Below are 26,368 nucleotides of genomic sequence, written 5' to 3' on the forward strand. Positions count from 1 at the left end.
ATGACAAAAGAGGCCATGAATTTGAAAGACAGCAAGGGAGTTTTGAGCAAAGAAAGGGAAGAGGAAATAAAACACAATTTAAAAAAATAAAATAAAGAAATTAAGGCCAAAAAAAAACTTCAAAAGGTAAGAAACCTGAAAGGAAGGAGTGATGTCCAAGACTGTGAAAGATACAGAGCATCGTTATCTACTGGTGATGTAAGAAACGCCACATGTATATTTTTAAATTGTCCTAGCAGCCACACAAAGAGAGTAAATAGAAACATATGTGTTTAATTTTGACAACACAATAATATGTCAAAAACATGTAAATGATGCAGGTAAAAACTATTGGTGATATACTTTATAATCTATGGAGTCATATGGTCGACAGATCATATAGAGTCTTCAGAGTTGTGTATTTTATACCTAAAACACATGTCAACTTAAGCTAAACATGTGACAAAAGTGCCATAGTTATGTCTAGCTCCTCATTACGTTGTGTGGAACTAGAAGCTTTCATAGAATTCACAGAACCTGTACCCAAGAGCTCCTGCTTGCAGAGAGTGAGCAAATTAGCAAAAGAGTGGCCCCAGAGGCAAGCCGGGTGACTTGGCCAAGAAAGCCAAGTGTGCAGAGAGAAAGTTAAGGCTGCCTTGCAGGTCTGTGCATGACAGAAGGCTGCTTCTAGAGATCACAGTCCATGTCTCACTGTGTCATTGATGTCTCAGATGGCTTTGGCTTCTCATTCCTTCCCAGTCAGCCACCAGCATTGGCTCACAGTGTTAAGTGTCATCTTAAAACAACTCCCCCATAGGACGCCCTCTGCACACAACTAACTACCTTTCCTTTCTTAAAGCCAGAGCTCCAGAGGTGAGTACATATTATCTCCACACAATTACCTCGTGTTTTCCCTTTGACTCTACTCTAGGTCGAGTCTGACCTCCATCTGTCCTCTGAGGCCACTTTTTTTCAGTGATAGCAGCCACCTTCACATTGCAAAAATCCAGCAACCAAATACACAACCCTCGAGAGATTTAGGCATCGTTTTCCATTTTTTTCCTAGAGCTCAGGGTTCTGCAAGGGCATCCTTACCTTTCTGTTTGCTCCTTACCACCTAAGCTGCATTTGATTTTTATTGTCTGACCACCTCACACTAAAATGGATCATCTCTCACCCCACCTTTTCCACAAGGTAAACTCTAAGGTAAAGGATATTCTATATTTTTTCCATTTCTTACTACTAATACATAAATAATGTCATTCATATTTATCCTCAACAGGATATATAAGTATTAGAGCATTCTAATTCCTAGAGAATTATATATTCAGTGAATTACATAATACATGGAATACCTGGTACTGGAAGCCTCAATAAATTGCCTGTGAGGAACACTCCTTTAGTTAGCAGCTAACCAAGTCACCATTGCTTTTGAGACTCAATGTAATCTGAGTAAATTAGAACAAATGATCTTCTGTTAATTTATCCACTTCTTCCAGGTGCCCGATATAGCACCCTTACACTTTAGTGGGTTTAGTGTTTACCTGTTTAGTCATATCATAAATGACTCTCAGCCTCATAGACATGACTGTCAAATTTGGGTTCTTTAATACCTACCATTTAGGACTAGATTACATAGAGCAGTAGCCTTTTGTCAGGGTTAATTTATTTGTTGATTGGTTGTTTGACAGTTCCATGCATTTATATAATGAATTTTAATTGTCTTTCATCCCCACAACTCCTCTCATCTTCCTCTGGGTCCCTTCTCAAGTCCACCTCCAGCCTCCATCTCTTCTTTTGGCATACTGCCCACTATGTTTAGAGTTTCTTGTCCCAGGGTGGATGACAGACTTGTGCAATCTAATTTCTGAAAATGGAAAGTACATAGAGCAAGTGTGACCTCGATTTTGCAGAGAAACGAACAGAAGAAGATACATCTTGCCCAAACACCACCAGATCCAGGGTTCCAACAACATCCTTCCTTCTAGAGTTTAGAACTTTGACTTTTGAGGAGACTCACAATAGAAAGGCTTGCTGCTTCTACTGGAAAACAGTTGGTAGTATTTGCTTGGTGGGGAAGTCTATGGAGCAGGGAATCAGCCATAACTGGGCTTAAGGACTGCAGATTAATAGCTAGAGTATGCCCAACACTGGTCAGTAAAGGGTGTCCGCACTCGAGCTCCTCCTGCTGGCCCCAAACCCTAACCGCATCTACCTCTCGCGGGCATGAAGGCTGGATGGAACCTTCAAGGGCCAGTGGAACTAACTTCTGCGTGGCCCTCCTCACGTGGCACCCTTCACCACGGTTGCTCTGAGACACAACCGCAGCTGCGCTGGATCCGCAAGAGGTAATGAGGGGCACATGAAGGTGGCAGATGCCTACCTGCAGGAAAGCCAGGGCAGAAAGATCTGGACCTAAAAGCAACCCTTTCAGGATTATCCTATTCTAACCTTGGGGTTGTGACAGAGTATGGATCCATGACCCTTGAACAGACCACATTAAGGACAGGCATTGGACACTGCCTCCTGGAGAGCTTCAATTGTATCCTAGCTTCTTTTTTCTCCCCAGTACAACCCTCCAGGTGATTCTTGTCACTGAGAAGAGCCTTTGAAGGCGTTTATTACATTTTTTGTATGTCATCGCATAACGGGTAAGTTTTTAATTCTCATAATGGGCAATTTTTAATTCAAGAATCTTCTAAAATGCCTTTGTGTATTTTCTCCTTGTCAAATATCAATGGACCATTATCGTGGCAACTGAAACCTTCAAAGTCCGTGACTTATATGAGGAAAAGGAAAAGTTTGTTTTGAAAGATCTAAAGACAATGCCTTGAATTTTTTTCTTTTTTTTATTTATTAGATATTTTCTTTATATACATTTCAAATGCTATCCCGAAAGTTTCCTATACCCCCCCCCCCCGCGCCCTGCTCCTCTACCCATCCACTCCTTCTTCTTGGCCCTGGCATTCCCATACAACTACATATAGTGATTGAAGGGAACCAGAAAAGATTAGTGAGACTTTAGAGGCTGGGTGAGGTTGGGGAGCTGTTTCTTGGGAATGGAGGTAGAGATTATCAAAGCCAAATCCAACTAGAAAGCCACTCAAAACAAATGTATTATTAACCTTGGACTGAAAAAAACCATAAATTATCTCTTATTTGTTTTAGTAAAATTAATATATATAATATCATATATGAGTGTTTACATGATGTATAGGCAGCCAGGCTTCCAAGAAAATGGAATTAAGAAATTGAAAGTGGTCAGAAGATGATAAGTTCTGTTTTTTGTTTTGTTTTGTTTTGTTTTGTTTTTTTGTCTGTCTCTGATTTTCTCTGGGTGCCCTTCTTCCCACACATACAAAGTTTCATGCTCTGTGGTTCTGTACATTAGAACAGATAGAACCTAATAATGTCCTGGCTTCTAGCTTTTACATCTTCTGCAGCCTCGCCAAATGGTTTCGGTATCCACCTTTGTTCAGACCAGCTAGATTAAATAAGAGTTCTCATGAGCATTAAACATAGAAGCTGGGGGGGGGGGGGGCGTTATGATTCATACAAACTAGGAACCATCACCCTCCCTGCCAATGCTAGAAACGAGTTATCCTTGTCTTGCCTACTGAACATCCCCTCTGGTTATCGTGTTCACTAACTTAAGAAGCCTGCCTATACTCTATAGTATTCTATTTTCCAGCCTCCTCTGCATCTAACATCAGCATGTGACACAGATCCTTCTAGTCAGGCACACACACCCCGCCCCCAAACAGACTTGAACTTAGACAACACTGATGGATGGGTACCAGGGAAGATCAAATCTACCAAGGGTCTAAATTTCCTGATGCAGAAATGTGGGCATATGAGCAGGTGCTCAAGGAATTGATGTGATTGGAGCAGTTATCACTGAGAACTTAGCATAGTCTAACGTAAGTCTGATCCGTGAGCAAAACTTTTTGAGAGGTAAATATTAGTTTTGTCAGAATACTACTAGTCTCTGGTGTAAAAGAACCTGTCAGAGGGCAATCAAGTATCTTTTTAAAAAAAAATGAGTGACAGCTGTAGAGTAGGATCCCCCTCAGGCTTAGGAATCTTACCCAAGAGAATAACAATAATCATTAACTGATTTAATTTATGTTGTTTTTCTCCCCATTTTTCACAGGAGAGGAACTTATCCCCACATCCCTCCATTATATCTTGATGAATATGCCACAGAATCGTTTGTGGATAAAAAAGGAACTGAGAGTCTTGGGGGTAAGAACAAAATGCTGCTCAAGTAAGTCCTCTGTGAGAGGGCTACCGCTCCTCATTTCACGAGGTAGAAGATACAATATATACCACCTCTGTTTCCACTCTCAACTCCTCAAATGGAGGTAAATCGATTACAGTGGCTTGCGAAGGCGACATGGCATCAAAATATATACAGAGTCTAGAAATGGAGGAGAAATCATCTTTTTCTTTAACTATCTATCAATGTTTTTAACCCTAAGATGATGACATGTCCTAAAAGAGGTGAGCAAACTGTCAGTACATCCAGAAGGATCTGCGGACTCCAGAGCTCTATGAGCAATGGTTGGCTTCTATCACAGACACACTGCTGTTTGCCCTGGCAATCCCATCCACCACACCCTTTGGGAGTATGATTTTGTATCATCCACTCACACTGCTGAATGATAGAGCCAGATTAAGAGTTAAACACAAGAGATTAAAAATTAAGTGAAGCTGGGCAGTGGTGGTGCATGCCTTTAATCCCAGCACTTGGGAGGCAGAGGCAGGCAGATTTCTGAGTTCGAGGCCAGCCTGGTCTACAGAGTGAGTTCCAGGACAGCCAGGGCTACACAGAGAAACCCTGTCTCAAAAAAAAAAAAAAAAAAAAAATAAGCGAGAAAAATCCTAACAATCAAAACACACACACACACACACACACGCACAGGATACTTAGGAAATAAGTAAGTTAAACAAAGTCACAGATTCAAGATAAATTGTGTTTTTATAAGATAATAATGAACATGAAGATGTCAATCCTTAAAGGAAAAAAATTACATATATTGAAGAAACCATATATAGGACTTGTGGTTTGAAACTGACCAAATACAAATGAAAAATTCGAATTAGATTACATCAATAAAAAGACATGTTTATAGACTGCAAAGCTCAACATAGTAAAGATGTTAGCACTCCCTACACTAGTATGGGTTTGACAAAATTCCTATTAAAATCTTAGCTATATCTTGTATATAGCTATAAATCAACAAAGATTATGTGGGAAGGAGAAGGAACAAAAACAGCTATATCAAAGTGGGACAAAGCACACTAGTTGATTTTTAAGACACTGCCTACAGTCATCAAGATTATGTGATACTGTCTAAATATAAGAAAAACACAGACAAATAGAGAAGAATACATAGTCCAGAACTAGACTCCACAGGTACGGCCAACTGATTTTGGGAATAGAAATTGTCTTTGTTTTTGAAAAGGGGTCTATGTAGTCCAGGGGGTCCTCAAACTACTAATCCTGCTTCCTAGGTCCACTGAGGGCCATTTTGGGTGTGAACTACCCTGGTTCAGTCCGTTGATTTTTTTTTTTCATAAAAAATGTTCAATGGACAGTTTTACATAGGAATAACACATAGAAACCAAGTATAAATAGAAACAATAAGCCTTAATAGACCCCCAACCTTTCAAGAAATTAGATGAATGTTTAAGAAGCTACTGCTCCCCCACTAAAGACAATGCCAGAATGGAAACTAAGGCAGAGTGAACAACTGATTCAGAGCAGCCAGAAGCAAGTTGTAACATGCTGCCCAGGAAGAAAAGTCCCAGGACAAGTGTCTCTTCCCATGGAGTTGAGCAGTCAATGCTTCCCACTTTCCAGAACTGAAAGAGGCTTGACCTAGCTTCATCTCTGTGCTGCTATAAAATGTCCTGGGGGCGGGGAACAACTTTAAGGGAGATGGGATTTATTCAGCTAACAATTCTAGGTCACAGCTAAGGCAGGAACATGAAATGACTTAGCATATCCCCAATGAAGAGCAAAAAGAAAATAACTGCATGTATGCCCAACTCTTCTACATCAGGGGAAGAGTGCTGCCCACACCAACTAATCAAAACAGGCTCCCACAGACATGCCCACAAGCCAACCTGATCTACGCAGCCCCCCCTGAGGCGCTCTCAACAGATGATTCCAGATATGTCAGGTTGGAAAAAACTCATACAAGGAAAGTATAAATATGACCATGCTGCTAATACCAAATAAGGTTTGTCGTAATACACTAGCAGCTTGACAGCACACCTGCCAACCAAGTGGAAACAAAATGAACTATACAAAGAACCAACCAAAACAGGAGCTGGTTCTTTGAGAAAATCAACAAGATAGATAAAACCCTAGCCAGACTAACTAGAGGACACAGGGACAGTATCCTAATTAACAAAATCAAAAATGAAAAAGGAAATATAACAAGAGAATCTAAGGAAAGACAAAAAATCAACAGCTCCAACTATAAAAGCCTATAGTCAACAAAACTGGAAAACCTGGATGAAATGGACAATTTTCTAGACAGATACCAGGTACCAAAGTTAAATCAGGGTCAGCTTAAGGATCTAAACAGTCCTATATCCCCTATATGCACTCACTGATAAGTGGATGTTATTCCAGAAGTTCAGAATTCTTCTTAGAAGGGAGAACAAAATACCCATGGAAAGAGTTACAGAGACAAATTTCGGACCAGAGACTGAAGGAACAACCTTTCAGAGACTGCCCCACTTGGGGATCCATCCCATAAACAACCACAAAACCCAGATACTATGGCAAATGCCAACAAGATCCTGCTGACAGGAGCCTGATATAGCTGTCTCCTGAGGACCTCTGCCAGTGCCTGGCAAATACAGAAGTGGATGCTCAGAATCATCCATTGGATGGAGCACAAGGTCCCCAATGAAGGAGCTAGAGAAAGTACCTAAGGAGCTGAAGGGGTCTGAAAGCCCCATAAGAGGAGCATCAGTATGAACTAACCAGTACCCCCAGAGCTCCTTGGAACTAAACCACCAAAAAAAACACATGGTGGAACTTGTGGGTCTAGATGTATATATGTAGCAGAGGATGGCCTAGTCAGTTATCAATGGGAGGAGAAGCCCTAGGTCCTGTAAAGGTTCTGTGCCCCAGTATAGGGGAATGCCAGGACTGGGAAAGGGAATGGGTGGGTTGGGTAGCAGGGGGAAGGGATATGGGATTTTTGGAGGGGAAACCAGGAAAGGGGATAACATTTGAAATGTAATAAAAGAAATATCTAATACAAATATATTTTTAAAAAGATTTGTCATAATAGATGATTAAAAGCCATTCCTCCTTGTTTCCAAAGTCAGCAAAAAATATAAAGAGACATTTCACTGAATAAGATAGAAGGCAAACAAGCATATAGAAAGACACTTGACATCACTAACACTTGTCACTGGAGACTGAGGACGGGATTATGAGCTAACACTCTGCATGTACTAAAGCAAACAGTGGCAGAGCCAAATGCTGGCAATGATGCAGACACGCTGATTCTCCCTTAACACTGATGGTGAGAATATTTTTTAAAAAGGTACTGACATTGTGAATTATATTCTAGCAAACTTTTTAATAAAAAACATCCAACTTCTATTAGACAAAAAAAAAAAAAATGCTCCTGGACATTTATCCTGAAGAACTGAAAACTAGTCTACATAGCAGTTTACAATTACTTACACATAGTCTCCATCTTCAAATGCCAATCAGATGAATATTTGAGCCAGATAGAATCACAGATACCATATACTGCTATAAAAAAGAGGAATAAATCACACAAAGATACTTCAGCTTGTTGAGTCTCCATGCTGTCACCCTGAAAAGACCAGCCTCTAAGGGTGTATTTAGAACCATGTCTTTTGTCCAACACTCTGGAGATGGTGTATTGTATGAGAAACAGATGACTGACTGATTACCAGGAGTTAGGAATGTCAGTGGGCAAGTTACAAGAAAAGGTAGAAATTGGAACATTTCTGTAGCGACAGATTTTTCTTGATTGTGCTTGATAAAACATGACAAAATGACCTAGGACTATATCGAGCATTGTATCCCAGCCAATGACCCCATTCTAAAGTTCTGTAAACTGTCACTACTGTGGTAGACCATCACCTTTCTTCTTCATTCCAGTGTTTGTCTTGAAGTGTGTTCCTTCTTAAGAGTTAGCTGGAATTGCAACAAAGAATGGCATCTTTTCCTTTCAGACCATACAACTAATGACAAGCCTGATTATACAGAGCCTAGGATACTTCTGGACATACCTGTTCTTTTCTCAAAGTATTGTATTTGGACTGGGAAGTAATTATCCTCCCATCATAGGAACTTCAGGATACACACTTTGGGCCTCCTTGCTTGTAAGTAACTTCATCTCTGATAGTAACTACTATATGTATTTCTTACATTTCATAGATTTTGATCCAAGGACTGTGCCACAGAGAGTACACAATCCTTGTTCACTAGGAAAACATCCCCACATCAACCTGAAAAAGGACAATAGCGATGTATTTTTTTTAAAACCCTTAGTTTATTACCTGCAATGTTCTTTCATAATAATATTCTACATTTGTTGAATATTTAGCCAATCTGTGCAGATTTTGTCTGCTGGATCTGGAATCTGAGGGCCTGAAAGAATGGGGTGGACTATAGTTGGATGTTGTAGACAACTTTTCTTTGGTTTCAGCGTACTCTTATATACAATTAAAACATAGAAAGCAGTAGTCCTAGGAAGGTTGAGTTCAGGAAAACACGTAAATAAACATCCATAAGCACCAACTAAATATTAACAGAGCTACCCTTTCCCAGAACTTTCTCAGAGCAGACCAATTTGAATGCAATTACCTGGCTTATACTATGGATTATATTTGGGAAGGCATGAAAGCAAGGAAAAGGCCATACCCAGGTTCAGGCTACACTGACCAGATTGGGTTCTATAGCTATGTTGTGACATTCAACAAGAATAAACATGTCTTGTAAATTGAATGTAAATATTTGTCAGTACAAAGTTATGTCAGAATAGTCCAGGAAACACAATGCGCCTGAGGTTAAAAAGCCCTTTCCATCTGGAGCCTTTCTCACCACTACCCAAGGCATTGTTCACCATGTATTGTTCTTTGGACAGAGTTCCAACACATCCCTCTTTTTGTATTTTTTTTTTAATTTTAGAACATTGATTTTTGTTTGGAGCCATCAATACCCTAAGAGAAGCACAAAAAATATAAGTACAACACTAGATGCAAGAATGTGCACAGGATGTTTTGTCACCAGGACTAAGGATCCATGCCTTGTACAGCATCAGCAGCACCTTCTGCTATTCCTTGTCCTGAAATTCCAGGCAACTGCTTAGAAAATATCTGAAATTCTTCATCCTGGTAGCTGGTGGTCTACTTCTTTAAATGGGACAGGACAATGGCCATCTGTAGGGCTGAGCAACCTGAAAATTCTGGAAACTCAAGTAATATGTTCCAGCATTATGGTAAATTTAAAAACTTACAGTAAATAAGTTAATAGCAAGAATATCTTGGGGAGTCATTCCCCATTTTTTTAAAGTTGTTTCATAAGGGTGGAATGTGTACATTCTACAAATGTTTGATCTGGTGGGTTATAAGGGATTTGAGTGTTATGTTGAATTTGCCATTCATAAGAGAATTTCTTAAAATTTCTACTAGTATAAGCAGGACCATTATGTTTTTTTAACTGTGTGGAAATACCCATAACAGCAAATTCTGCAGTCAGATAGAAATAAGAGCTTTGGAGAGTGTAATTTATCTAACTTTGAATGTTGAATAGTTAATAGTTTATCATGTTTTACAGTTTGACCATTCATATATAAATTGTTATGTAACTATCTTTGCTTGGGAAACAATGGTTAGCAACAGGAGCACCCAAGATCTCAGAGTCATTACATAAACAGGAATGTTATTCTCTTTCCACTTATCAAAGTAAAGCACAGGAGGATCGAATACACAAGCCCAGTGTGTCTCAGCAGTAACAGATTCATTCCACAATGACAGCATAGCAACATCAGTTCTGCAGCCACACCCTCCCCTCAAGATTCTGTCAGCTCTTTTCCTTCAGTCACTGATTCCTTCATCTGAGTCTTTTTTGGTAGAGAGGCTCTGTCCTTTGGGTATGATGTTTCTGTGGCTGCATCTTCTTCCTTTCTTTCAGGTGTAGTCTCTACAGATGCTTTGGAATCTCTTAGTCTATCTTCTACAGATGGAATGGGTCTTTCAGATATCCATATCAGCTTTTCAGCACCCTGAGGTCAAAAGACAAACACAGCCTCAGCTCCAGTGAATTAATGGAGCAGGGCCATTCAATTAGCCAGACTGTAACATCTCTCCAAAGACCATGACCCTGGCTTAACGGGGGGAGGGAGTATCAAAATGTTCTGCAGCAATAGGTCAATCCCTGCCCAAATTTTTTTAATTTAAGTATGCCTTCCAGTTTCCATTTGCACCCCATATCTAACCCTGTCCCACAGATCTCCATACTCAAATCCTGCCCGGAGAGAGCTGGTCTCCCAAGAGTGCCAACACACCTAAGGTCACAGCTTTCTGTATCCAAATCCCACCCAGAGAGTGCTGGTCTCCCAGGACTGCTGACACACCTATGATCACAGGCTAAGAGGCTCACAGGAGGGACAAGCTACAGTCACAGACAGCAAGACCAGCTAACACCAGAGATAACCAGATGGTGAGAGGCAAGGGCAAGAACATAAGCAACAGAACCAAAGCTATTTGGCATCATCAGAAACCAGTTCTCTTCCCACAGCAAGCCCTGGATCCACAACACACCAGAAAAGCAAGATTATGATTTAAAATCACATCTCATGATGATGATTGAGGACTTTAAGAAGGACATAAATAACTCCCTTAAAGAAATACAGGAGAACACAGGTACATAGGTATAAGCCCTTAAAGAGGTATTTCCTTAAGGAAATACAGGAAAATGCAACCAAATAGGTGAAGGAATTGAACAAAACCATCAAGGATCTAAAAATGGAAATAGAAAACAATTTTAAAATCACAAAGGGAGACAACCCTGGGGATAGAAAACCTAGGAAAGATCTCAGGAGTCATAAATGCAAGAATCACCAACAAAATACAAGAGATAGAAGAGAGAATCTCAAGTGCAGAAGATACCATAGAAAACATTGACAGAACAGTCAAAGAAAATGCAAAATGCAAAAAGCTCCTAACCCAAAGCATCCAGGATATCCAGAACACAATGAGAAAACCAAATCTAAGGATAATAGGTATAGAAGAGAGCAAAGATTCCCAATTCAAAGGGCCAGTAAATATCTTCAACAAAATTATAGAATAAAACTTCCCTAACCTAAAGAAAGAGATGCCCATAAACATACAAGAAGCCTACATAAACCCCAAATAGATTAGACCAGAAAGCCGGACAGTGGCGGTGCACGCCTTTAATCCCAGCACTTGGGAGGCAGAGGCAGGCAGATTTCTGAGTTCGAGGCCAGCCTGGTCTACAAAGTGAGTTCCAGGACAGCCAGAGCTATACAGAGAGACCCTGTCTTGAAAAATCAAAAAACAAAAAAAAATTGGAACAAAAAATAAATTCCTCCCATCACATAAAAATCAGAACACCAAATGCACACACACACACAAAGAAAGAATATGAAGGGCAGTAAGGGGGAAAGGTCAAGTAACATATAAAGGCAGACCTATTAGAATTACACTACACTTCACAGCTCTAAAGGCCAGAAGTTCCTGGGCAGATGTCATATAGACACTACGAGAACAAAAATGCCAGCCCAGGCTACTATACCCAACAAAACTCTCAATTACCATGGATGGAGAAAACCAAGATATTCCATAATAAAACCAAATTTACAAAATATCTTTCCACAAATCCAGACCTACAAAGGATAATAGACAGAAAACTCCAACAGAAGGAGAGAAACTACACCCTAGAAAAAGCAAGAACGTAATCTTCTTTCAACAAACATGAAAAAAGATAGCAACACAAACATAAAAATAACAGGAAGCAACAGTCACTATTACTTAATCTCTCTTAACATCAATGGACTCAACTACCCAATAAAAAGACATAGACTAAAAGACTAGATACATAAACAGGACTCAGTGTTTTGCTGCATACAGGAAACACACCTCAGTGACAAAGACAGACACTACCTCAGAGTAAAAGGCTGGAAAAAATTTTCTAACCAATGATCCCAAGAAACAAGCTGGAGAACCCATTCTAATATTGAATAAAATTGACTTCCAACCAAAAATTATCAAAGAAGATAAAGAAGGACTCTTCATACTCATCAAAGGAGAAATATATGAAGATGAAATCTCAATTCTGAACATCTATGCTCCAAATTCAAGGGCATTCACATTCATAAAAGAAACTTTATTAAAGCTCAAAGAACACATTGTATCTCACACAATATTAGTGGGAAATTTCAACACCCCACTCTCAGCAATGGACAGATCATGGAAACAGACTAAACACAGACACAGTGAAACTAACAGAAATTATGAAACAAATGGATTTAACATATGTCTATAGAACATTTCATCCTAAAACAAAAGAATATGCCTTCTTCTCAGTACTTCAAGATACCTTCTCCAAAATTAACCATAAAATTGGTCACAAAACAGGTCTCAACAGATACAAGAAGACTGACATAATCCCATGCATCCTATCAGATCACCATGGACTAAGGCTGGTCTTCAATAACAATAAAAACAACAGAAAGTCCATATGGAAGATAAACAACTCTTTACTCAATGATAACTTGGTCAGGGAAAAAATAAATTAAAGACTTTTTAAATTTTAATGAAAATGAAGCCACTATATACTCAAACTTATGGGACACAATGAAAGCAGTGCTAAGAGGAAAACTCATAGTTCTGAGTGCCTCCAAAAAGAAACTAGAGAGAGCATACACTAGCAGCTTAACAGCACACCTGAAAGCTCTAGAACAAAAAGAAGCAAATAAACTCAAGAGGAGTAGACAGCAGGAAATAATCAAACTCAGGGTTGAAATCAACCATGTAGAAACAAAGAGAACTATACAAAGAATCAGCAAAATCAAGAGCTGGTTCTTTGAGAAAATCAACATGATAGATAAACCTTTAGACTAATCAGAGGGCACAGAGACAGTAACCAAATTAACAAAATCAGAAATGAAAAGGGAGATATAACAACAGAAACCAAGTAAATTTTTTAAAAAATCATCAGATTCTACTACAAAAGCCTATGCTCAACAAAACTAGAAAATCTGGATGAAATGGACAATTTTCTAGACAGATAACAGATACCAAAGTTAAATCAGGATAATATAAACCATCTAAACAGTCCCATAACCACTAAAGAAATAGAAGCAGTCATTAAAAGTCTTCTAAAAAAAAAAAAAAAAAGTCCAGGATCAGATGGTTTTAGTGCAGAATTGTATCAGACCTTCAAAGAAGACCTAATGCCAATATTCTTCAAACTATTCCACAAAATAGAAACAGAAGGAACACTACCTAATCCATTCTATGAAGCCACAGTTATGCTTATACCTAAACCACACAAAGACTCAACAAAGAAGAACTTCAAACCAATTTACCTTATGAATATTGATTTAAAAAATACTCAATAAAATTCTTGCAAACCGAATCCAAGAACACATCAAAATGATCATCCATCATGATCAAGTAGGCTTCATCCCAGAGATGCAGCGATGATTCAATATAAGGAATTCCACTATACAAACAAACTCAAATGAAAAAAAAAACACATGATCATCTCATTAGATGCTGAAAAAGCATTTGACAAAATTCAACACCCCTTCATATTAAAAGTCTTGGAAAGATCAGGATTTCAAGGCCCATACCCAAACATAGTAAAAGCAATATACAGCAAACCAGTAACCAACATCAAACTAAATGGAGAAGCAATCACACTAAAATCAGGGACTAGACAAGGCTGCCCATGCTCTCCCTAGTATTCAATATAGTACCTAGCCAGAGCAATTAGACAACAAAAGGAGGTTAAAGGGATACAAACTGGGAAGGAAGAAGTCAAAATATCACTATTTGCAGATGATCTGATAGTATACTTAAGTGACCCCAAAAACTCCACCAGAGAACTCCTAAACCTGATAAACAACTTCAGTAAAGTGGCTAGATATAAAATTAACCCAAACAAACCCATAGCCTTTCTCTACTCAAAGGATAAATAGACTGAGAAAGAAATTAGAGAAATGGTACCCTTCACAACAATCACAAATAATATAAAATATCTTGGTGTGACTCTAACCAAGCAAGTGAAAGATCTGTATGAAAAGAACGTCAAGTCTAAAGAAATCAAGACAATCTCAGAAGATTTAAAGATGTCCCACGCTCATGGATTGACAGGATTAATATACTAAAAAAGGCCATTTACCAAAAGTAATCTACAGATTCAATGCAATCCCCATCAAAATTCCAACTCAATTCTTCACAGAGTTAGAACAATTTCAAATTCATTTGGAATAACCAAAAACCCAGGACAATGAGAAAACTATTCTCAGCAATACTGGTGGAATCACCATTCCTGATCTCAAGCTGTATTACAAAGCAATAGTGATAAAAACTGTGTGGTATTGGCACAGAGACAGGCAGGTAGATCAATGGACTAGCATGGAAGACCCAGAAATGAACCCATATACCTATGGTCACTTGATCTTTGACAAAGGAGCTAAAACGATCCAGTGGGAAAAAAGACAGCATTTTCAAAAAATGGTGTTTGTTCAACTTGCAGTTGGCTTGTAGAAGAGTGTGAATTGATCCATTCTTATCTCCTTGCACAAAGCTCAAGTCTAAGTGGATCAAGGACCTCCACATAAAACCAGATACACTGAATCTAGTAGAAGAGAAAGTGGGGAAGAACCTTGAACACATAGACACAGGGGAAATTTTCCTGAACAGAAAACCAATGTATTATGCTCTAAAATCAAGAATCAACAAATGAGACCTCATAAAATTACAAAGCTTCTGTAAGGCAAAGGACACTGTCAATAGGACAAAACAGTAACCAACAGACCAGGAAAAGATCTTTACCAACCCTACATCCAATAGAGGGCTAATACCCAATATATATGAAGAACTTAAGAAGTTAGACTCCAGAGAACCAAATACCCCTATTTAAAAATGGGGTACAGAGCTAAACAAAGAATTTTCAACTGAGGAATATCAAATGGTTGAGAAGCACCTAAAGAAATGTTCATCATCCTTAGTCATCAGGGAAATGCAAATCAACATGAGCCTGAGATTCCACCTCACACTAGTCAGAATGGCTAAAATCAAAAACTCAGGTGACAACAAATGCTGATGAGGATGTGGAGAAAGAGGAACACCCCTCCATTGCTGGTGGGATTGCAAGCTTGTACAACCACTCTGGAAATCAGTCTGGCAGTTCCTCAAAAAATTGGAAATAGTACTACCTGAGTACCCAGCTATACCACTCCTGGGCATATACTTAGAAGATGCTCCAACATATAATAAGGACACATGCTCCACTATGTTCATAGCATCCTTATTTATAATAGCCAGAAGCTGGAAAGAACCCAGATGTCCCTCAGCAGAGAAATGTATACAGAAAATGTAGTACATTTACACAATGGAGTACTACTCAGCTATTAAAAACAATGAATTTATGAAATTCTTAGGCAAATGAATGGAACTAGAAAATATTGTCCTGAGTGAGGTAAGCAAGTCACAAAAGGAACACACATGGTATGCACTCACTGATAAGTGGATATTAGGCAAAAAGCTCAGAATACCCAAGATACAACTCACAGACCATATGAAGCTCAAGAAAAAGGAAGACCAGAGTGTGGATGCTTCAGTCCTTCTTAGAAGGGGGAACAAAATACTCACAGAAAGTAGAGGGTGGGAGGGACTTAGGAGAAGAAATAATGGTGGAGGGGGAAAATGGGCAGGATCAGGTATGAGAGGAGACTGGAATGGTCGACAGAGGGTCAGGAAATTGAACGGAGGTGAATGGGGAATGGAGAACTGGGGGTAGCCACCAGAAAATCCCAGATACCAAGAAAGCAAGAGGCTCCCAGGACCCAACTGGTATGACATTAGCTGAAATACCTAACACAGGGGAGGGAGAACCTGTAGAGACCATATCCAGAGGTTAGGCAAGGCCACCCGTTGAGGGATGGGGCCACCCACTCATCTCCAAATTTTTAACTCAGAATTGTTCCTGTCTAAAGGAAATAAAGGTACAAACTGTGGAGCCGAGACTGAAGGAAAGGCCATCCAGAGACTGCCTTAACTTAGCACCCATCCCATATACAGACACCAAATCAAGACACTATTGCTGATGCCAAGAAATGCTTGCTGACAGGAGCCTGATATAGCTGTCTACTGAAATGCTCTGCCAGAGCCTGACAAATACAGAAGCAGACGCGTGCAGCCAACCATTGGACTGAGCACAGGGGCCCCAGTGGAAGAGTTATGGAAAAGATTGAAGGAGCTGAAGGAGTTTGCAACCCCATAAGAAGAACAACAATATCAACCAACCAGACCCCCCCAGGGCTCGCAGGGACTAAACCACCAACCAAAGAGTACACATGGAGGGACCCATGGCTCCAGCTGCATATGTAGCAGAGGATGGCCTTATTTGGCATCAATGGGAGTAAAGGCACTTGATCTTCTTAAGGTTTAATGTCCCAATGTAGGGGAATTCCAGGGTGGTGAGGTGGGAGTGGGTGCGTGGGTGGGTGGGAGAACACCCTCATAGACACAGAGGAAATGGGGATGGGATACGGGGTTGTTGAGGGGAAGCCAGGAAAGGCGATAACATTTGAAATGTAAAAAACAAAATATCCAATAAAAAATTTTAAATATTATTGTATATAAAATACTGTATGTAGGCATACTACCATAGTCCTGCTCCTTTATTTTAAAATAATATTTAATTTTCCATTAGTTCTCTCCACAGAAGTTTGACCCTGAGAATTATGTGGAATGCTGCTATGGGTTATATCAAACTGTTGGCAAAATTCCTGAAAAGGCTTGGCCTTGCATGTAGGAACATTGTTAGTTTTTAAATATCTTACAGAGGCACTAAATAGCAGAAGCAGTAGTAAGTTACCCAAAGTATTTAACAAAAAAATAATAATAATTTTTATGAGAAATGCTCATTTAAAGAGTTACTCCGATTTTTACTTTTGTAAACAAATATTTTAACATTTTATTAATTTTTCATAGAAAACAAAGTATCATTCAAGTAATGTACAATAAAAACAGGAAAACAGCTCTTCAGCTCTTGTATGGCAGTAGAACAAACTGTGACGTGTTGTGCTACTTCCTTGAGCATGCAAAGGCCCAATATCAGCACGGAGGCAGATGTAATCACTAACACTCCTTTTCTTTCGAAAGGGATGGAAGGCAGTCTAGCATTGCAGCCTTAGCATTCGCACATGTCAGTTGCTCAGCAATAAGAATTTCTGCCTCTCATCAGTCATAAAAGACAACTAACCGCCTGTAAAAGTTGAGGAAAACATCTCAACGTGGCTCATCAGGATCTTCTCTAATTTTAGAAAGTTCCTCTGTCTTTTTTCCAGAATCTGGTAACTTGTGCCAAGTGTCCTCATTCCCAGAAACAAAGGCACTCCTCTTGGGAGTGGCAGCACACCTCCCTTCTCCCATTTGTTCCAGGCATCATTACAGTCCTCAGGTACAGGAGGATGTAATATTTCAGGCGGGGCAGACAGCCAGGAGCACTCATCCTCGGAGGGAGCCGACATTTCTATTTCCATTTTGTCCTATTTGGACCCTTCTGACCTTGTACTGGAACCTTTTAGCTTGTAAAATAAACGCCTTGTGTCTCATTATCTAGCTCATCATACTCATGTAAATAATGTCATAGCCTTTTCTAAATCCTTTGGCTCATCACCATTTACTGTTTGTATAATACAGACCAATAACCAAGTCACCCAGAATTACATTGGAATACTCTCTCCTTGTCTATAGACTTTCACTATATATTTTTTTTAATTTGACCCCACCCTCTGGGATCCTGACCGCCCTTTTCAGGAAACCAAGGATTATGTTGTTATTAAGTCGCAACATTCTTGTAGCTGGGCTGGAGACATTGTAGCACTATTCTTTTTTCTTTAAAAAAAAAATTTAAATGATGTATTGACTCAATATATGGTGCCGATTTCCCTACTTTTGGCCCCATGTTACTGCCTGCTTACCTCCCCTTGCAGGGTTCCTTGTGTCCTTGGGTAGCTTTTCACTCAGGTCCTGTTCAGGCACCACTTACCAACTTTTTAGCCAACCTGTGCAACTCTTGTCTGCTGGACCTGGGATCTGAGGACATGAAAAGAATGGAGCAACTACAGTCTACATTGTTAAAGGGACATTTGATACTATTTTTTTCATATTATTGTTTCATAATAAGAGTCTACACTGTAAAAGGACTATTTGATACATTTTCAGCCAATAATAAGAAACACAAGGAGCATTTATGGAAGCCAAAATCTGTTGGATGCAAATCACTTATGCAAGTGAGATGCTAAAGTCATTTCAAGGTGTCCCTGGATTCCATTCCTACTATAAGTGTACCATTAGTGTCTCGAACCTTCATAGCTTTCATCTTTATAAATATAAATCTTGAATTACTTCTTGGCTTGTTTTCTTAGTAGTCTCACTAAGAAACTAAGATACTAGCCCTCCTGTTATAGCATTCTAAAATTATCTTGAATTTATGTATAGACATAATTACTGGGCAATAACAAATGTGGTCTTTGCTTCCAGTTTAGCCTATCAGGAAGTTTATCAATAATACTACAGAAGAGACCTTCAAATCATACGGTAAGTCAGAACACTTAGAGATCGGTTCTGGAAAATTTTGTCAGTAAAAGAACGAAATTTTCTTTTTCTTTTTCTTTTTTTTTTTTGTTTTTTTTTTGTTTTTTTTTTGTTTTTTTTTTGTTTTCGAGACAGGGTTTCTGTGTAGCTCTGGCTGTCCTGGAACTCACTTTGTAGACCAGGCTGGTCTGGAACTCAGAAATTCACCTGCCTCTGCCTCCCGAGTGCTGGGATTAAAGGCGTGCACCACCACGCCCAGCAAGAATGAAATTTTCAAAGAATAAATAATTTTTAAAAAAGAAAAGTCAGTGAGGAATTCTCTGAGTCATTAGGTATTTCCCCAGAAGCCACTGGGGGTGGGGAGAATTTAAGGTTTGAGAAGCATAACATTACTTCAAAGAAAAATAATGTGATTGTGTCATCTCGGACAATGAAAGTACAGAAACAGTACTATTGCCATATATGAATGTTCAAACAAGTTTCATGATGATAAAGACCACTATTTCTTTTTTATAACAATAATTTACTTTAATTCTTAGAACAAAGAGCACTGCCTAGTAGGGCTGCCTTATCAGGCCTCAGTGAGAAAGGAGGACCACTATTTCTTAAAGCTTTCCAAACCTAAACTTCAAACTAAGAAACCAGGGCCAGGGATACAGCTCACTTTCTGGGCAAACGAAAGGACCTGAACTCAGATCCCACATCTGTGGTGCATTGTCTTGATTACTAATTGATGTAAAAGGATCCAGCCTACTGAGGGTGGTGCCATGCCTAGGCAAGTGTGTCTGGGCTCTGTAAGAAAGCTAACTGAGCAAGCCAGCGGGAGCAAGCCAGTAAGTGATGTTTCTCCATGGTTCCTGCCTCAATGTTTCTACTTCAAGTTCTATCTTGAGTTTCCTCTATAATGGACTGTAAAATGATATAAACCCTTTCCTTCCCTAAATTGCTTTTGGTCATGGTATTTATCACAGCAACAGAAAGCAAACTGAAACATTCAGTAACAGTGTACATGTGTACTATGCCAAAAAATTCACTTAACATCAGAGTTGTTATTTAAAGTAGTGAATCAAGGGGGAAAAAGATACAAAGAGCTTTGAGACTAGAGAGTCCGACTATGTGCTTCATCCACAGACATCAGAAACATGCTAAGACATCCTACAACATCCAAAGAAGTATAGATCCATCAAAAAAATCTAGAATAAATTAGTAAGATTTATCAGTTTTACAGAATATAAGTTTACTGTAAGGGAAAAAAATCAACTGGGTGTCTGTGTAATTTGTTACACTTACCTATTAAGGGAATTCACATTGTTCTGAATATTGAACCCTTGAAAATAAAGCTGCTATGAATACTTACCAATAAGTCTTGATACAGACATATTCCTTGTTCCTCTTATATATGGATACTTTTCTTTTTCTAAAGAAACTCCCAAGTATTTCCCGAGTATTTATTGCCTATTGCATTTCTGTATCACCCACACTCCCACCAAATAGAAGCCAAACAAGTGTTCTTGTTTGTTGTATTCAGATAACTTTGCCCAGCAAAACTTGTTCTATAAACACCCCTTTTCCAAGTGGTCTTACAATACAGTTGCTGATTAAAGCTTTTTTTAAAAAAATAAAAAATGATGATCCTGTAACCATCACTTTTCCATGTAACTAAAGCTTCAGCGAGTGTTTTGACTTCTGTTACAAAGAACCATACAATAATGTTGGTCTTTTAGGGCATAAAGTTTTAATTTGGTTGTCTTTCCTTTTATCTGGTGATATTTTTGTTTATGATTTTAAACTTTCACACACACATACAATATATTTCCATCATATATAGCTCCTACTAATTCTCTCTGACTCCTCCTGGGACACTCCTCTCAATCCATCTCCCTCCCAAATTCATGTTGTTGTTGGTTGGTTGTTGTTGTTTACCCTGAACCCAATATGTATATAGGTGTGGAGTTATCCACTGGGGTGTAGGCAACCTGCCAGAAGCCACGTCCCCAAAGGAAAGTGACTGTCATTCTCTCCTCCTCAACTAGGGGTAAAGCCTTGGGATCCCTACTCCCAGGTTTGGAATTCTGACTAACTTGATCTACAGGCAACCACAGCTGCTATGAGTTGATAAATGTGACATCCGTGTCATATCTAGAAGGCAACAGTTCTCATCTCTCCATATCCTCTAACTCTTACATTTTTCAAGATGTCTCCTATGTGCCCTAAGTAGGAAGAAGTTGATAGAGGCAACCCATCAATGGCTGAGAACTCAGTCATTTATTTTCAACGTTTTTACCACTTTTGAGTCTCTGCATTAACCATTAATCACTACAAAAAGCTTCTCTGACCAAGGTTGAAATCAGCACTAATCTATGTGTGTAAACATAAAGAGTTAGAAGGCAACTTGACAACATGACTATTTAATAAAAGAAAAAACAACAGAGTCCTCTCTATGGCCTATGATATCCTCAGCTGTGAGCTTCAGATGAGGTTTACAATACCAGACTTGGAATCCATCATGTGGAATGGGTCTCAAAATCAATCAGAAATCAGTTAGCTATCCCAATAACAGTCAAACCACTATTGTACCAGTGGCATAACTTGCCTGGCAGGTTGGTATTATAGCATGCCAAGTTCAGTGTCGGGTAAGACCCCTTATATCTATAATCCATTAATGCACATAGAATAACAACATCCAGCACTATGAAAGCTATCCTGTAGGGAGACAGTTTCCTGGCCAGTTTGAGATAGAATTCTTCATAGCCTTCATTGGTTGTCTTTCTATAAGGAAAACCTTTTCAAATAAAAGAAATGACATCAATGAACACCACATGACAATTTACATTAAGATGGTTTGTTCTTTGAGATAAGTTTCAGAATCTAGTGATTTGAATTAACGTGCTTGTTTTCTAGCTTTATTAACTTGAAAGAAAATGTTGCGAATATAAACAAGGAAATTAAATATAAAGAATATTCTTCTTGGGCTGGAGAAAGGGCTCAGTGGTTGGAGCACTGACTGCTCTTCTGGAGGTTCTGGGTTCGGGTCCTGGCAACCACATGGTGGCTTCCAATCATCTGTACTGAGATCTGATTCCCTCTTCTGGTGTGTCTGAGGACAGCTACAGTGTACTTATATATAACAAATAAATAAATCTTTTTTAAAAAGAATATTCTTTTCACTAGGGACATTAAATGATAAATCACCTCTCTAGCATGGTAAGTGGATAAAGTGCAATTGTTTAGCAATGTTATAAAGCATGCATTGCCTGGAATATGTAGCCTGACAAGCATGTGGGCTGGAGAATGACCTCCAACAGTGTGCAGTTCCCCCACATCATCAAGAAATCTAGCTAGATAGCGCCTGTATTCCCAAGACAATTCCCTAAATCTTGTCTTCCTGCTGTCTAACAACCCTAGAAACTTACTGGAACATTAGCTTTCTGGTGATATAAAGCCGTGTGACGTGGTAAGTTTCTCCACATCATGGATACATTTTTATGTTCCATTTGCATTTAACATGCATTCCATTTTTCCCAATAGTCTAAAAAATATCTAATGCAGAGACCATTTCTTTCCTGTCTCTTTATCTACTAACTCAGCACAAAATAGGCATTCAATCAGTTACCTGTAGAGAGAGAAGTATATTCATGTCCTAGCAAAAGTTTTATTATTCCCCCCACCCCAGAAAAAAAAAACTATTTGGTCCTACTAGGAGCCTCACTACTCTGTAGTTCTAACAACCTTTTAGTGATCTCACTAATCGAGAAAGGTTGGAGTTTCTATAATCCTACAAGAATACACTTGCCAGGAATAAATATGGAATAGTTTCAATTACTGGACAATACTTTTTAATCTGTTCTAGCTGATCTGGACCATGACAATGAATATCCTAAGCATCTTCGCAACACTAGTTGGTTTGTTTTTAACAACAGTTGAAATGATAGTGACTTCAAGTATATATTCTTCCCTGTGGCAATATGTAAGTATGGGATTTCTGAGAGAATTTCATCATGATTTTAAAATTGTGACTTTAGTCCCTCTGTGAGGATCAAAGTATTTAAGTATTAGTCAAGCCAACAAGATTCTTCTCCTCAGTTTAATCTGGGACATTTCTACCAACTGTCAGTGTGCTGCAAGCTCCATACTATATTCCAAAGCCTCAGGTAATCAAGTAAAGTCTTACAAATATTAGTACAGACATTTTATTGATGAAGCATTATAGTCAATCCTAGCTGCTCCTTGTTGCTATGATATTCTTATGATTGACAGTTCATTTCTTCTTAGGTATCTACATCTCTAAGATCAATTTTCCCAAGGTTTTAAAAGATCAAATTTACTAGAGTAAGACTTTACTCTTCCACAGATAAAATGGCATCCATGTGGGTTTATCTTAGCTATAGACTTATGGTCAATGCAAGTCCCATAGTCTACACAGTAAAGCTTATCTTTGCAATAGATGTAGCTTGGAAGGGTCATATGACCCAGCGACTTAGTGGGCTGCCAAAAAAAAAAAAAAAAAAAAAAAAAAAAAAAGAAAAACAAACAAACATGAAGTTGGGAGGGAAATTTCAGGTTGACACAAGAGGAGCTGGAGGGAGAAATGGGACTATATATTATTATATTTCATTATATACATATGAGAAACTCTCAAAAATAAGGAAAGAATTAAGTAAAGACTGTATTTTTTCTTTTTTGGATACAGAAGAGTGGCAGGGTGCTTACAGAATATCTGTTCCTGTTCAGCATGTTGGAGTTGTTCATGGCATCCATAGTAACTGAGTGGACCTATAGAGCAAGACAAATAGAATAAAACAGTGAGTCTAGCATTCCTCCTCCCATGAACAGAAGCTACTAACCTCTGTGGTGTACCCTGTTCAGATAAGTTAGAATTGAGCATCGGTAGTGTCCTCTCTAAACTGTGACTAGAGGTAAGGGGGAACATTTTGCTAAACCATTCTTGTACTAAACAGCTTTGTATAACTGAAGCTAAATAAGTCTCCTTACATGAAGTGAGTTGGGGCTGAGGGTGTAGCTTAGCAATAGAGGACTTATGTAGAATTGGTATGTTTCTCAGTTTGATAACCAGATGAAGCATATAAAAAGAAGCTGGGGATAGAGTGTGGTGGTAGAAACGCGGATGCTGGGTTTTAGACTCAGCGCTACTTGACTGGCCCTAGTTCCCACTATCCACTTCCACAAACACTGTACCCCAGCTTCACCACCTGCCTCTTCCTCCATAAATACACCTGGTTTAGTTTACCACCTTAATTCATAGATGGAATTCCTTAAGTAATCTCTGTCTGTAATTAATGTATAAAAATTAAGACGAGAGAAGACAGTATCAGATAAAATTTTTCCTTAGATTTCACACTTTCCCTTGCCTCAGCGGCTGCCTCTGCATTTATACAACAAATTTCATTTCCTTTGAAGAACATGTGGATGGCATGTGCTGCTCCAGAGGAATGAGGGTACTTATAGCTAGCTCACTATTTGCCTTTCAATAAATTTTCCTTAGCTGAAGTAGTGAAATAGGGCGTTGAAATTCACGTAAAAGTCTAATGCTCATAAACTTTAAAAACATACAGCTGAGACTAGAGAGATGGCTCAGTGATTAAGAGCACTTGTCTCTCTTCCAGAGGGCCCAAGTCTGAGGTCCAGAACCCAACCCACACAGTGGCTCACAGTCATCCATAACTCCAGTTCCAGGGAATCCAACATCTCTCTCTCTCTCTCTCTCTCTCTCTCTCTCTCTCTCTCTCTCTCTCTCTCTCTCTCTCTCTCTCTCTCTCTCTCTCTCTCTCTCTCTCTCTCTCTCTCTCTCCTCTCTCTCCTCTCTCCTCTCTCTCCTCTCTCTCCTCTCTCTCTCTGGTTTTTTGTTTTGTTTTTCGAGACAGGGTTTCTCTGTGTAGCCCTGGCTGACCTGGAACTCACTTTGTAGACCAGGCTGGCCTCGAACTCAGAAATCTGCCTGCCTCTGCCTCCCAAGTGCTGGGATTAAAGATTTGCTTCCAACAACTCTCTTATGGCTTCTGTAGGAACCAGAAACATGCACCAGGCATGGTGCATATATGTACATGCAAGCAAAACATGCATGCACATATATAAATTTTTTTAAGTGTATAGTCTCTAGTTAAATACAAAACTCGTAATTCTCTCTACAAAGGAACAAGAGAAAGAGCATCGATTGAAATGGTTTTTTACTTATACCAAATAGAATTCAAGTGGTGGGGAGCAGAATGAATAGGAGAGGAAAAGAGAGGACAGGCAGAGGGAAGGAAAATAAATAGCAGAAGAAAAGGAGAAAAATGACTTAAAAACAGTATGAAAAAATAAAACAAGACATGGTTTGGGAAATATATCTCAGATGAAGCCCTTGCTAGCATGAATGAGGTCATGGGTTTCAGGACCAACACAAAAGAGAAAAAACAGCTCATGATTTTATTTATTTAAGACTGTTAATAATAATTCTATTCTTGTTAGAATTATTTTTAAATGCTGCTAAAATTATGTAGTTCTTTATCTTAGCTCACATTAATAAGCAATTTCCTATCATCCAACTTAACCTCAGGTTGACTGGTATTATCGATGTTGCCCTTGTCCTTAGTGTTATGAGGAGTATCACGGCCTCAGTCAAGGAGTTGATGAGTGAAGAACTTTGTTCAAGAGACACCTTGGAAAGTGGTATTTTATCAAGTCTTCCTCAGCATTTCATCTCCTGCATTTCATTAATAAAAACTGATAGCAATGAATGTGTTTATTTTTCCATGTGGGAAATTTATCATGAATTTATTTCATTGTCATAAATTAATCTGAGGCTGAATCTGGTCAGCCTAAGTTAAAGGGTTCTTCCAAGCCCAAGAATCACATGAATGGGCACAGATTTTTCTAGCATGGTCTTTACACCTAATGTTGATAAGGTGAAGTAATGCTGCCTTGAAATGATTTCATATTGAAAAGAAAAATAAGCCACCCCATCATCAATGAGACAGACTAGCTCTAAACATTAGACATCTTTCTAACCAGCTATTGTCAAAAGATGCATAAATCTTCTATAGTGTGGAATGTATCACTAGATATATCTTTATGCAACTGAGACCACACAACGGAATGTTCACAGAACTTTCTTACTAAAAAGTTCATCTTCTGCAATATTTTATCCTTTTCCTCAGTGCTTTTCTCGATTACTCATTATACTTTGTATTTTATAAATTTTATAAATTTTAGGTAAACTATCTTTCCAGCGATATTCTGTTGTATTAGTAAAGACCTTTTCTGTTGGTCATCTTTCCAATTCTGTGACAAAATGTGTGAAATAAACAACTTCTAGGGGCTGGAGAGATGGCTCAGCAGTTAAGAGCACTGACTGCTCTTCCAGGGGTCATGAGTTCAAATCCCAGCAATCACATGGTGGCTCACAACCATCCGTAATGAGATCTGATGCCCTCTTCTGATGTGTCTGAAGACAGCTACAGTGTACTTATAATAAATAAATAAATAAATAAATAAATAAATAAATAAATAAATCTTAAAAAAAAAA

General features: G+C 38.8%; 1 protein-coding gene across 4 annotated transcripts; it reads left to right on the forward strand.

Annotated features, from left to right (window-relative positions):
- Positions 1–2,219: 2,219 nt before the first annotated feature.
- On the forward strand, positions 2,220–25,570 carry LOC110285849 (membrane-spanning 4-domains subfamily A member 12-like). 4 transcript variants are annotated; one of them, XM_021152298.2, is made up of 8 exons: positions 2,220–2,327; positions 2,549–2,630; positions 4,133–4,224; positions 8,218–8,367; positions 18,790–18,846; positions 22,694–22,810; positions 23,534–23,645; positions 25,400–25,570. In XM_021152298.2, the coding sequence occupies exons 3-7, from the start codon at positions 4,171–4,173 to the stop codon at positions 23,639–23,641; spliced, it is 486 nt and encodes a 161-aa protein (XP_021007957.1). In that variant the 5' UTR covers positions 2,220–2,327; positions 2,549–2,630; positions 4,133–4,170; the 3' UTR covers positions 23,642–23,645; positions 25,400–25,570. The 4 variants fall into 4 exon arrangements, with proteins under 4 accessions (XP_021007957.1, XP_021007960.1, XP_021007959.1 ...); XM_021152301.2 differs by lacking the exon at positions 2,549–2,630; XM_021152300.1 differs by lacking the exon at positions 2,220–2,327 and having other exon boundaries at positions 2,341–2,630.
- Positions 25,571–26,368: the final 798 nt, after the last annotated feature.

Source organism: Mus caroli, unplaced genomic scaffold (genome assembly GCF_978045245.1).
Source record: "Mus caroli unplaced genomic scaffold, Mus_caroli_1 scaffold_20, whole genome shotgun sequence".
Classification (NCBI taxonomy): domain Eukaryota; kingdom Metazoa; phylum Chordata; class Mammalia; order Rodentia; family Muridae; genus Mus; species Mus caroli.

Coding starts and splice junctions, on each gene's coding strand:
- LOC110285849 (XM_021152298.2), top strand. CDS start 4,171: ATGAATATGCCACAGAATCGTTTGTGGATAAAAAAGGAACTGAGAGTC. Junction 8,368..18,789: donor CACTTTGGGCCTCCTTGCTT/GTAAGTAACTTC, acceptor CTTTGCTTCCAG/TTTAGCCTATCAGGAAGTTT. Junction 18,847..22,693: donor AGAGACCTTCAAATCATACG/GTAAGTCAGAAC, acceptor AATCTGTTCTAG/CTGATCTGGACCATGACAAT.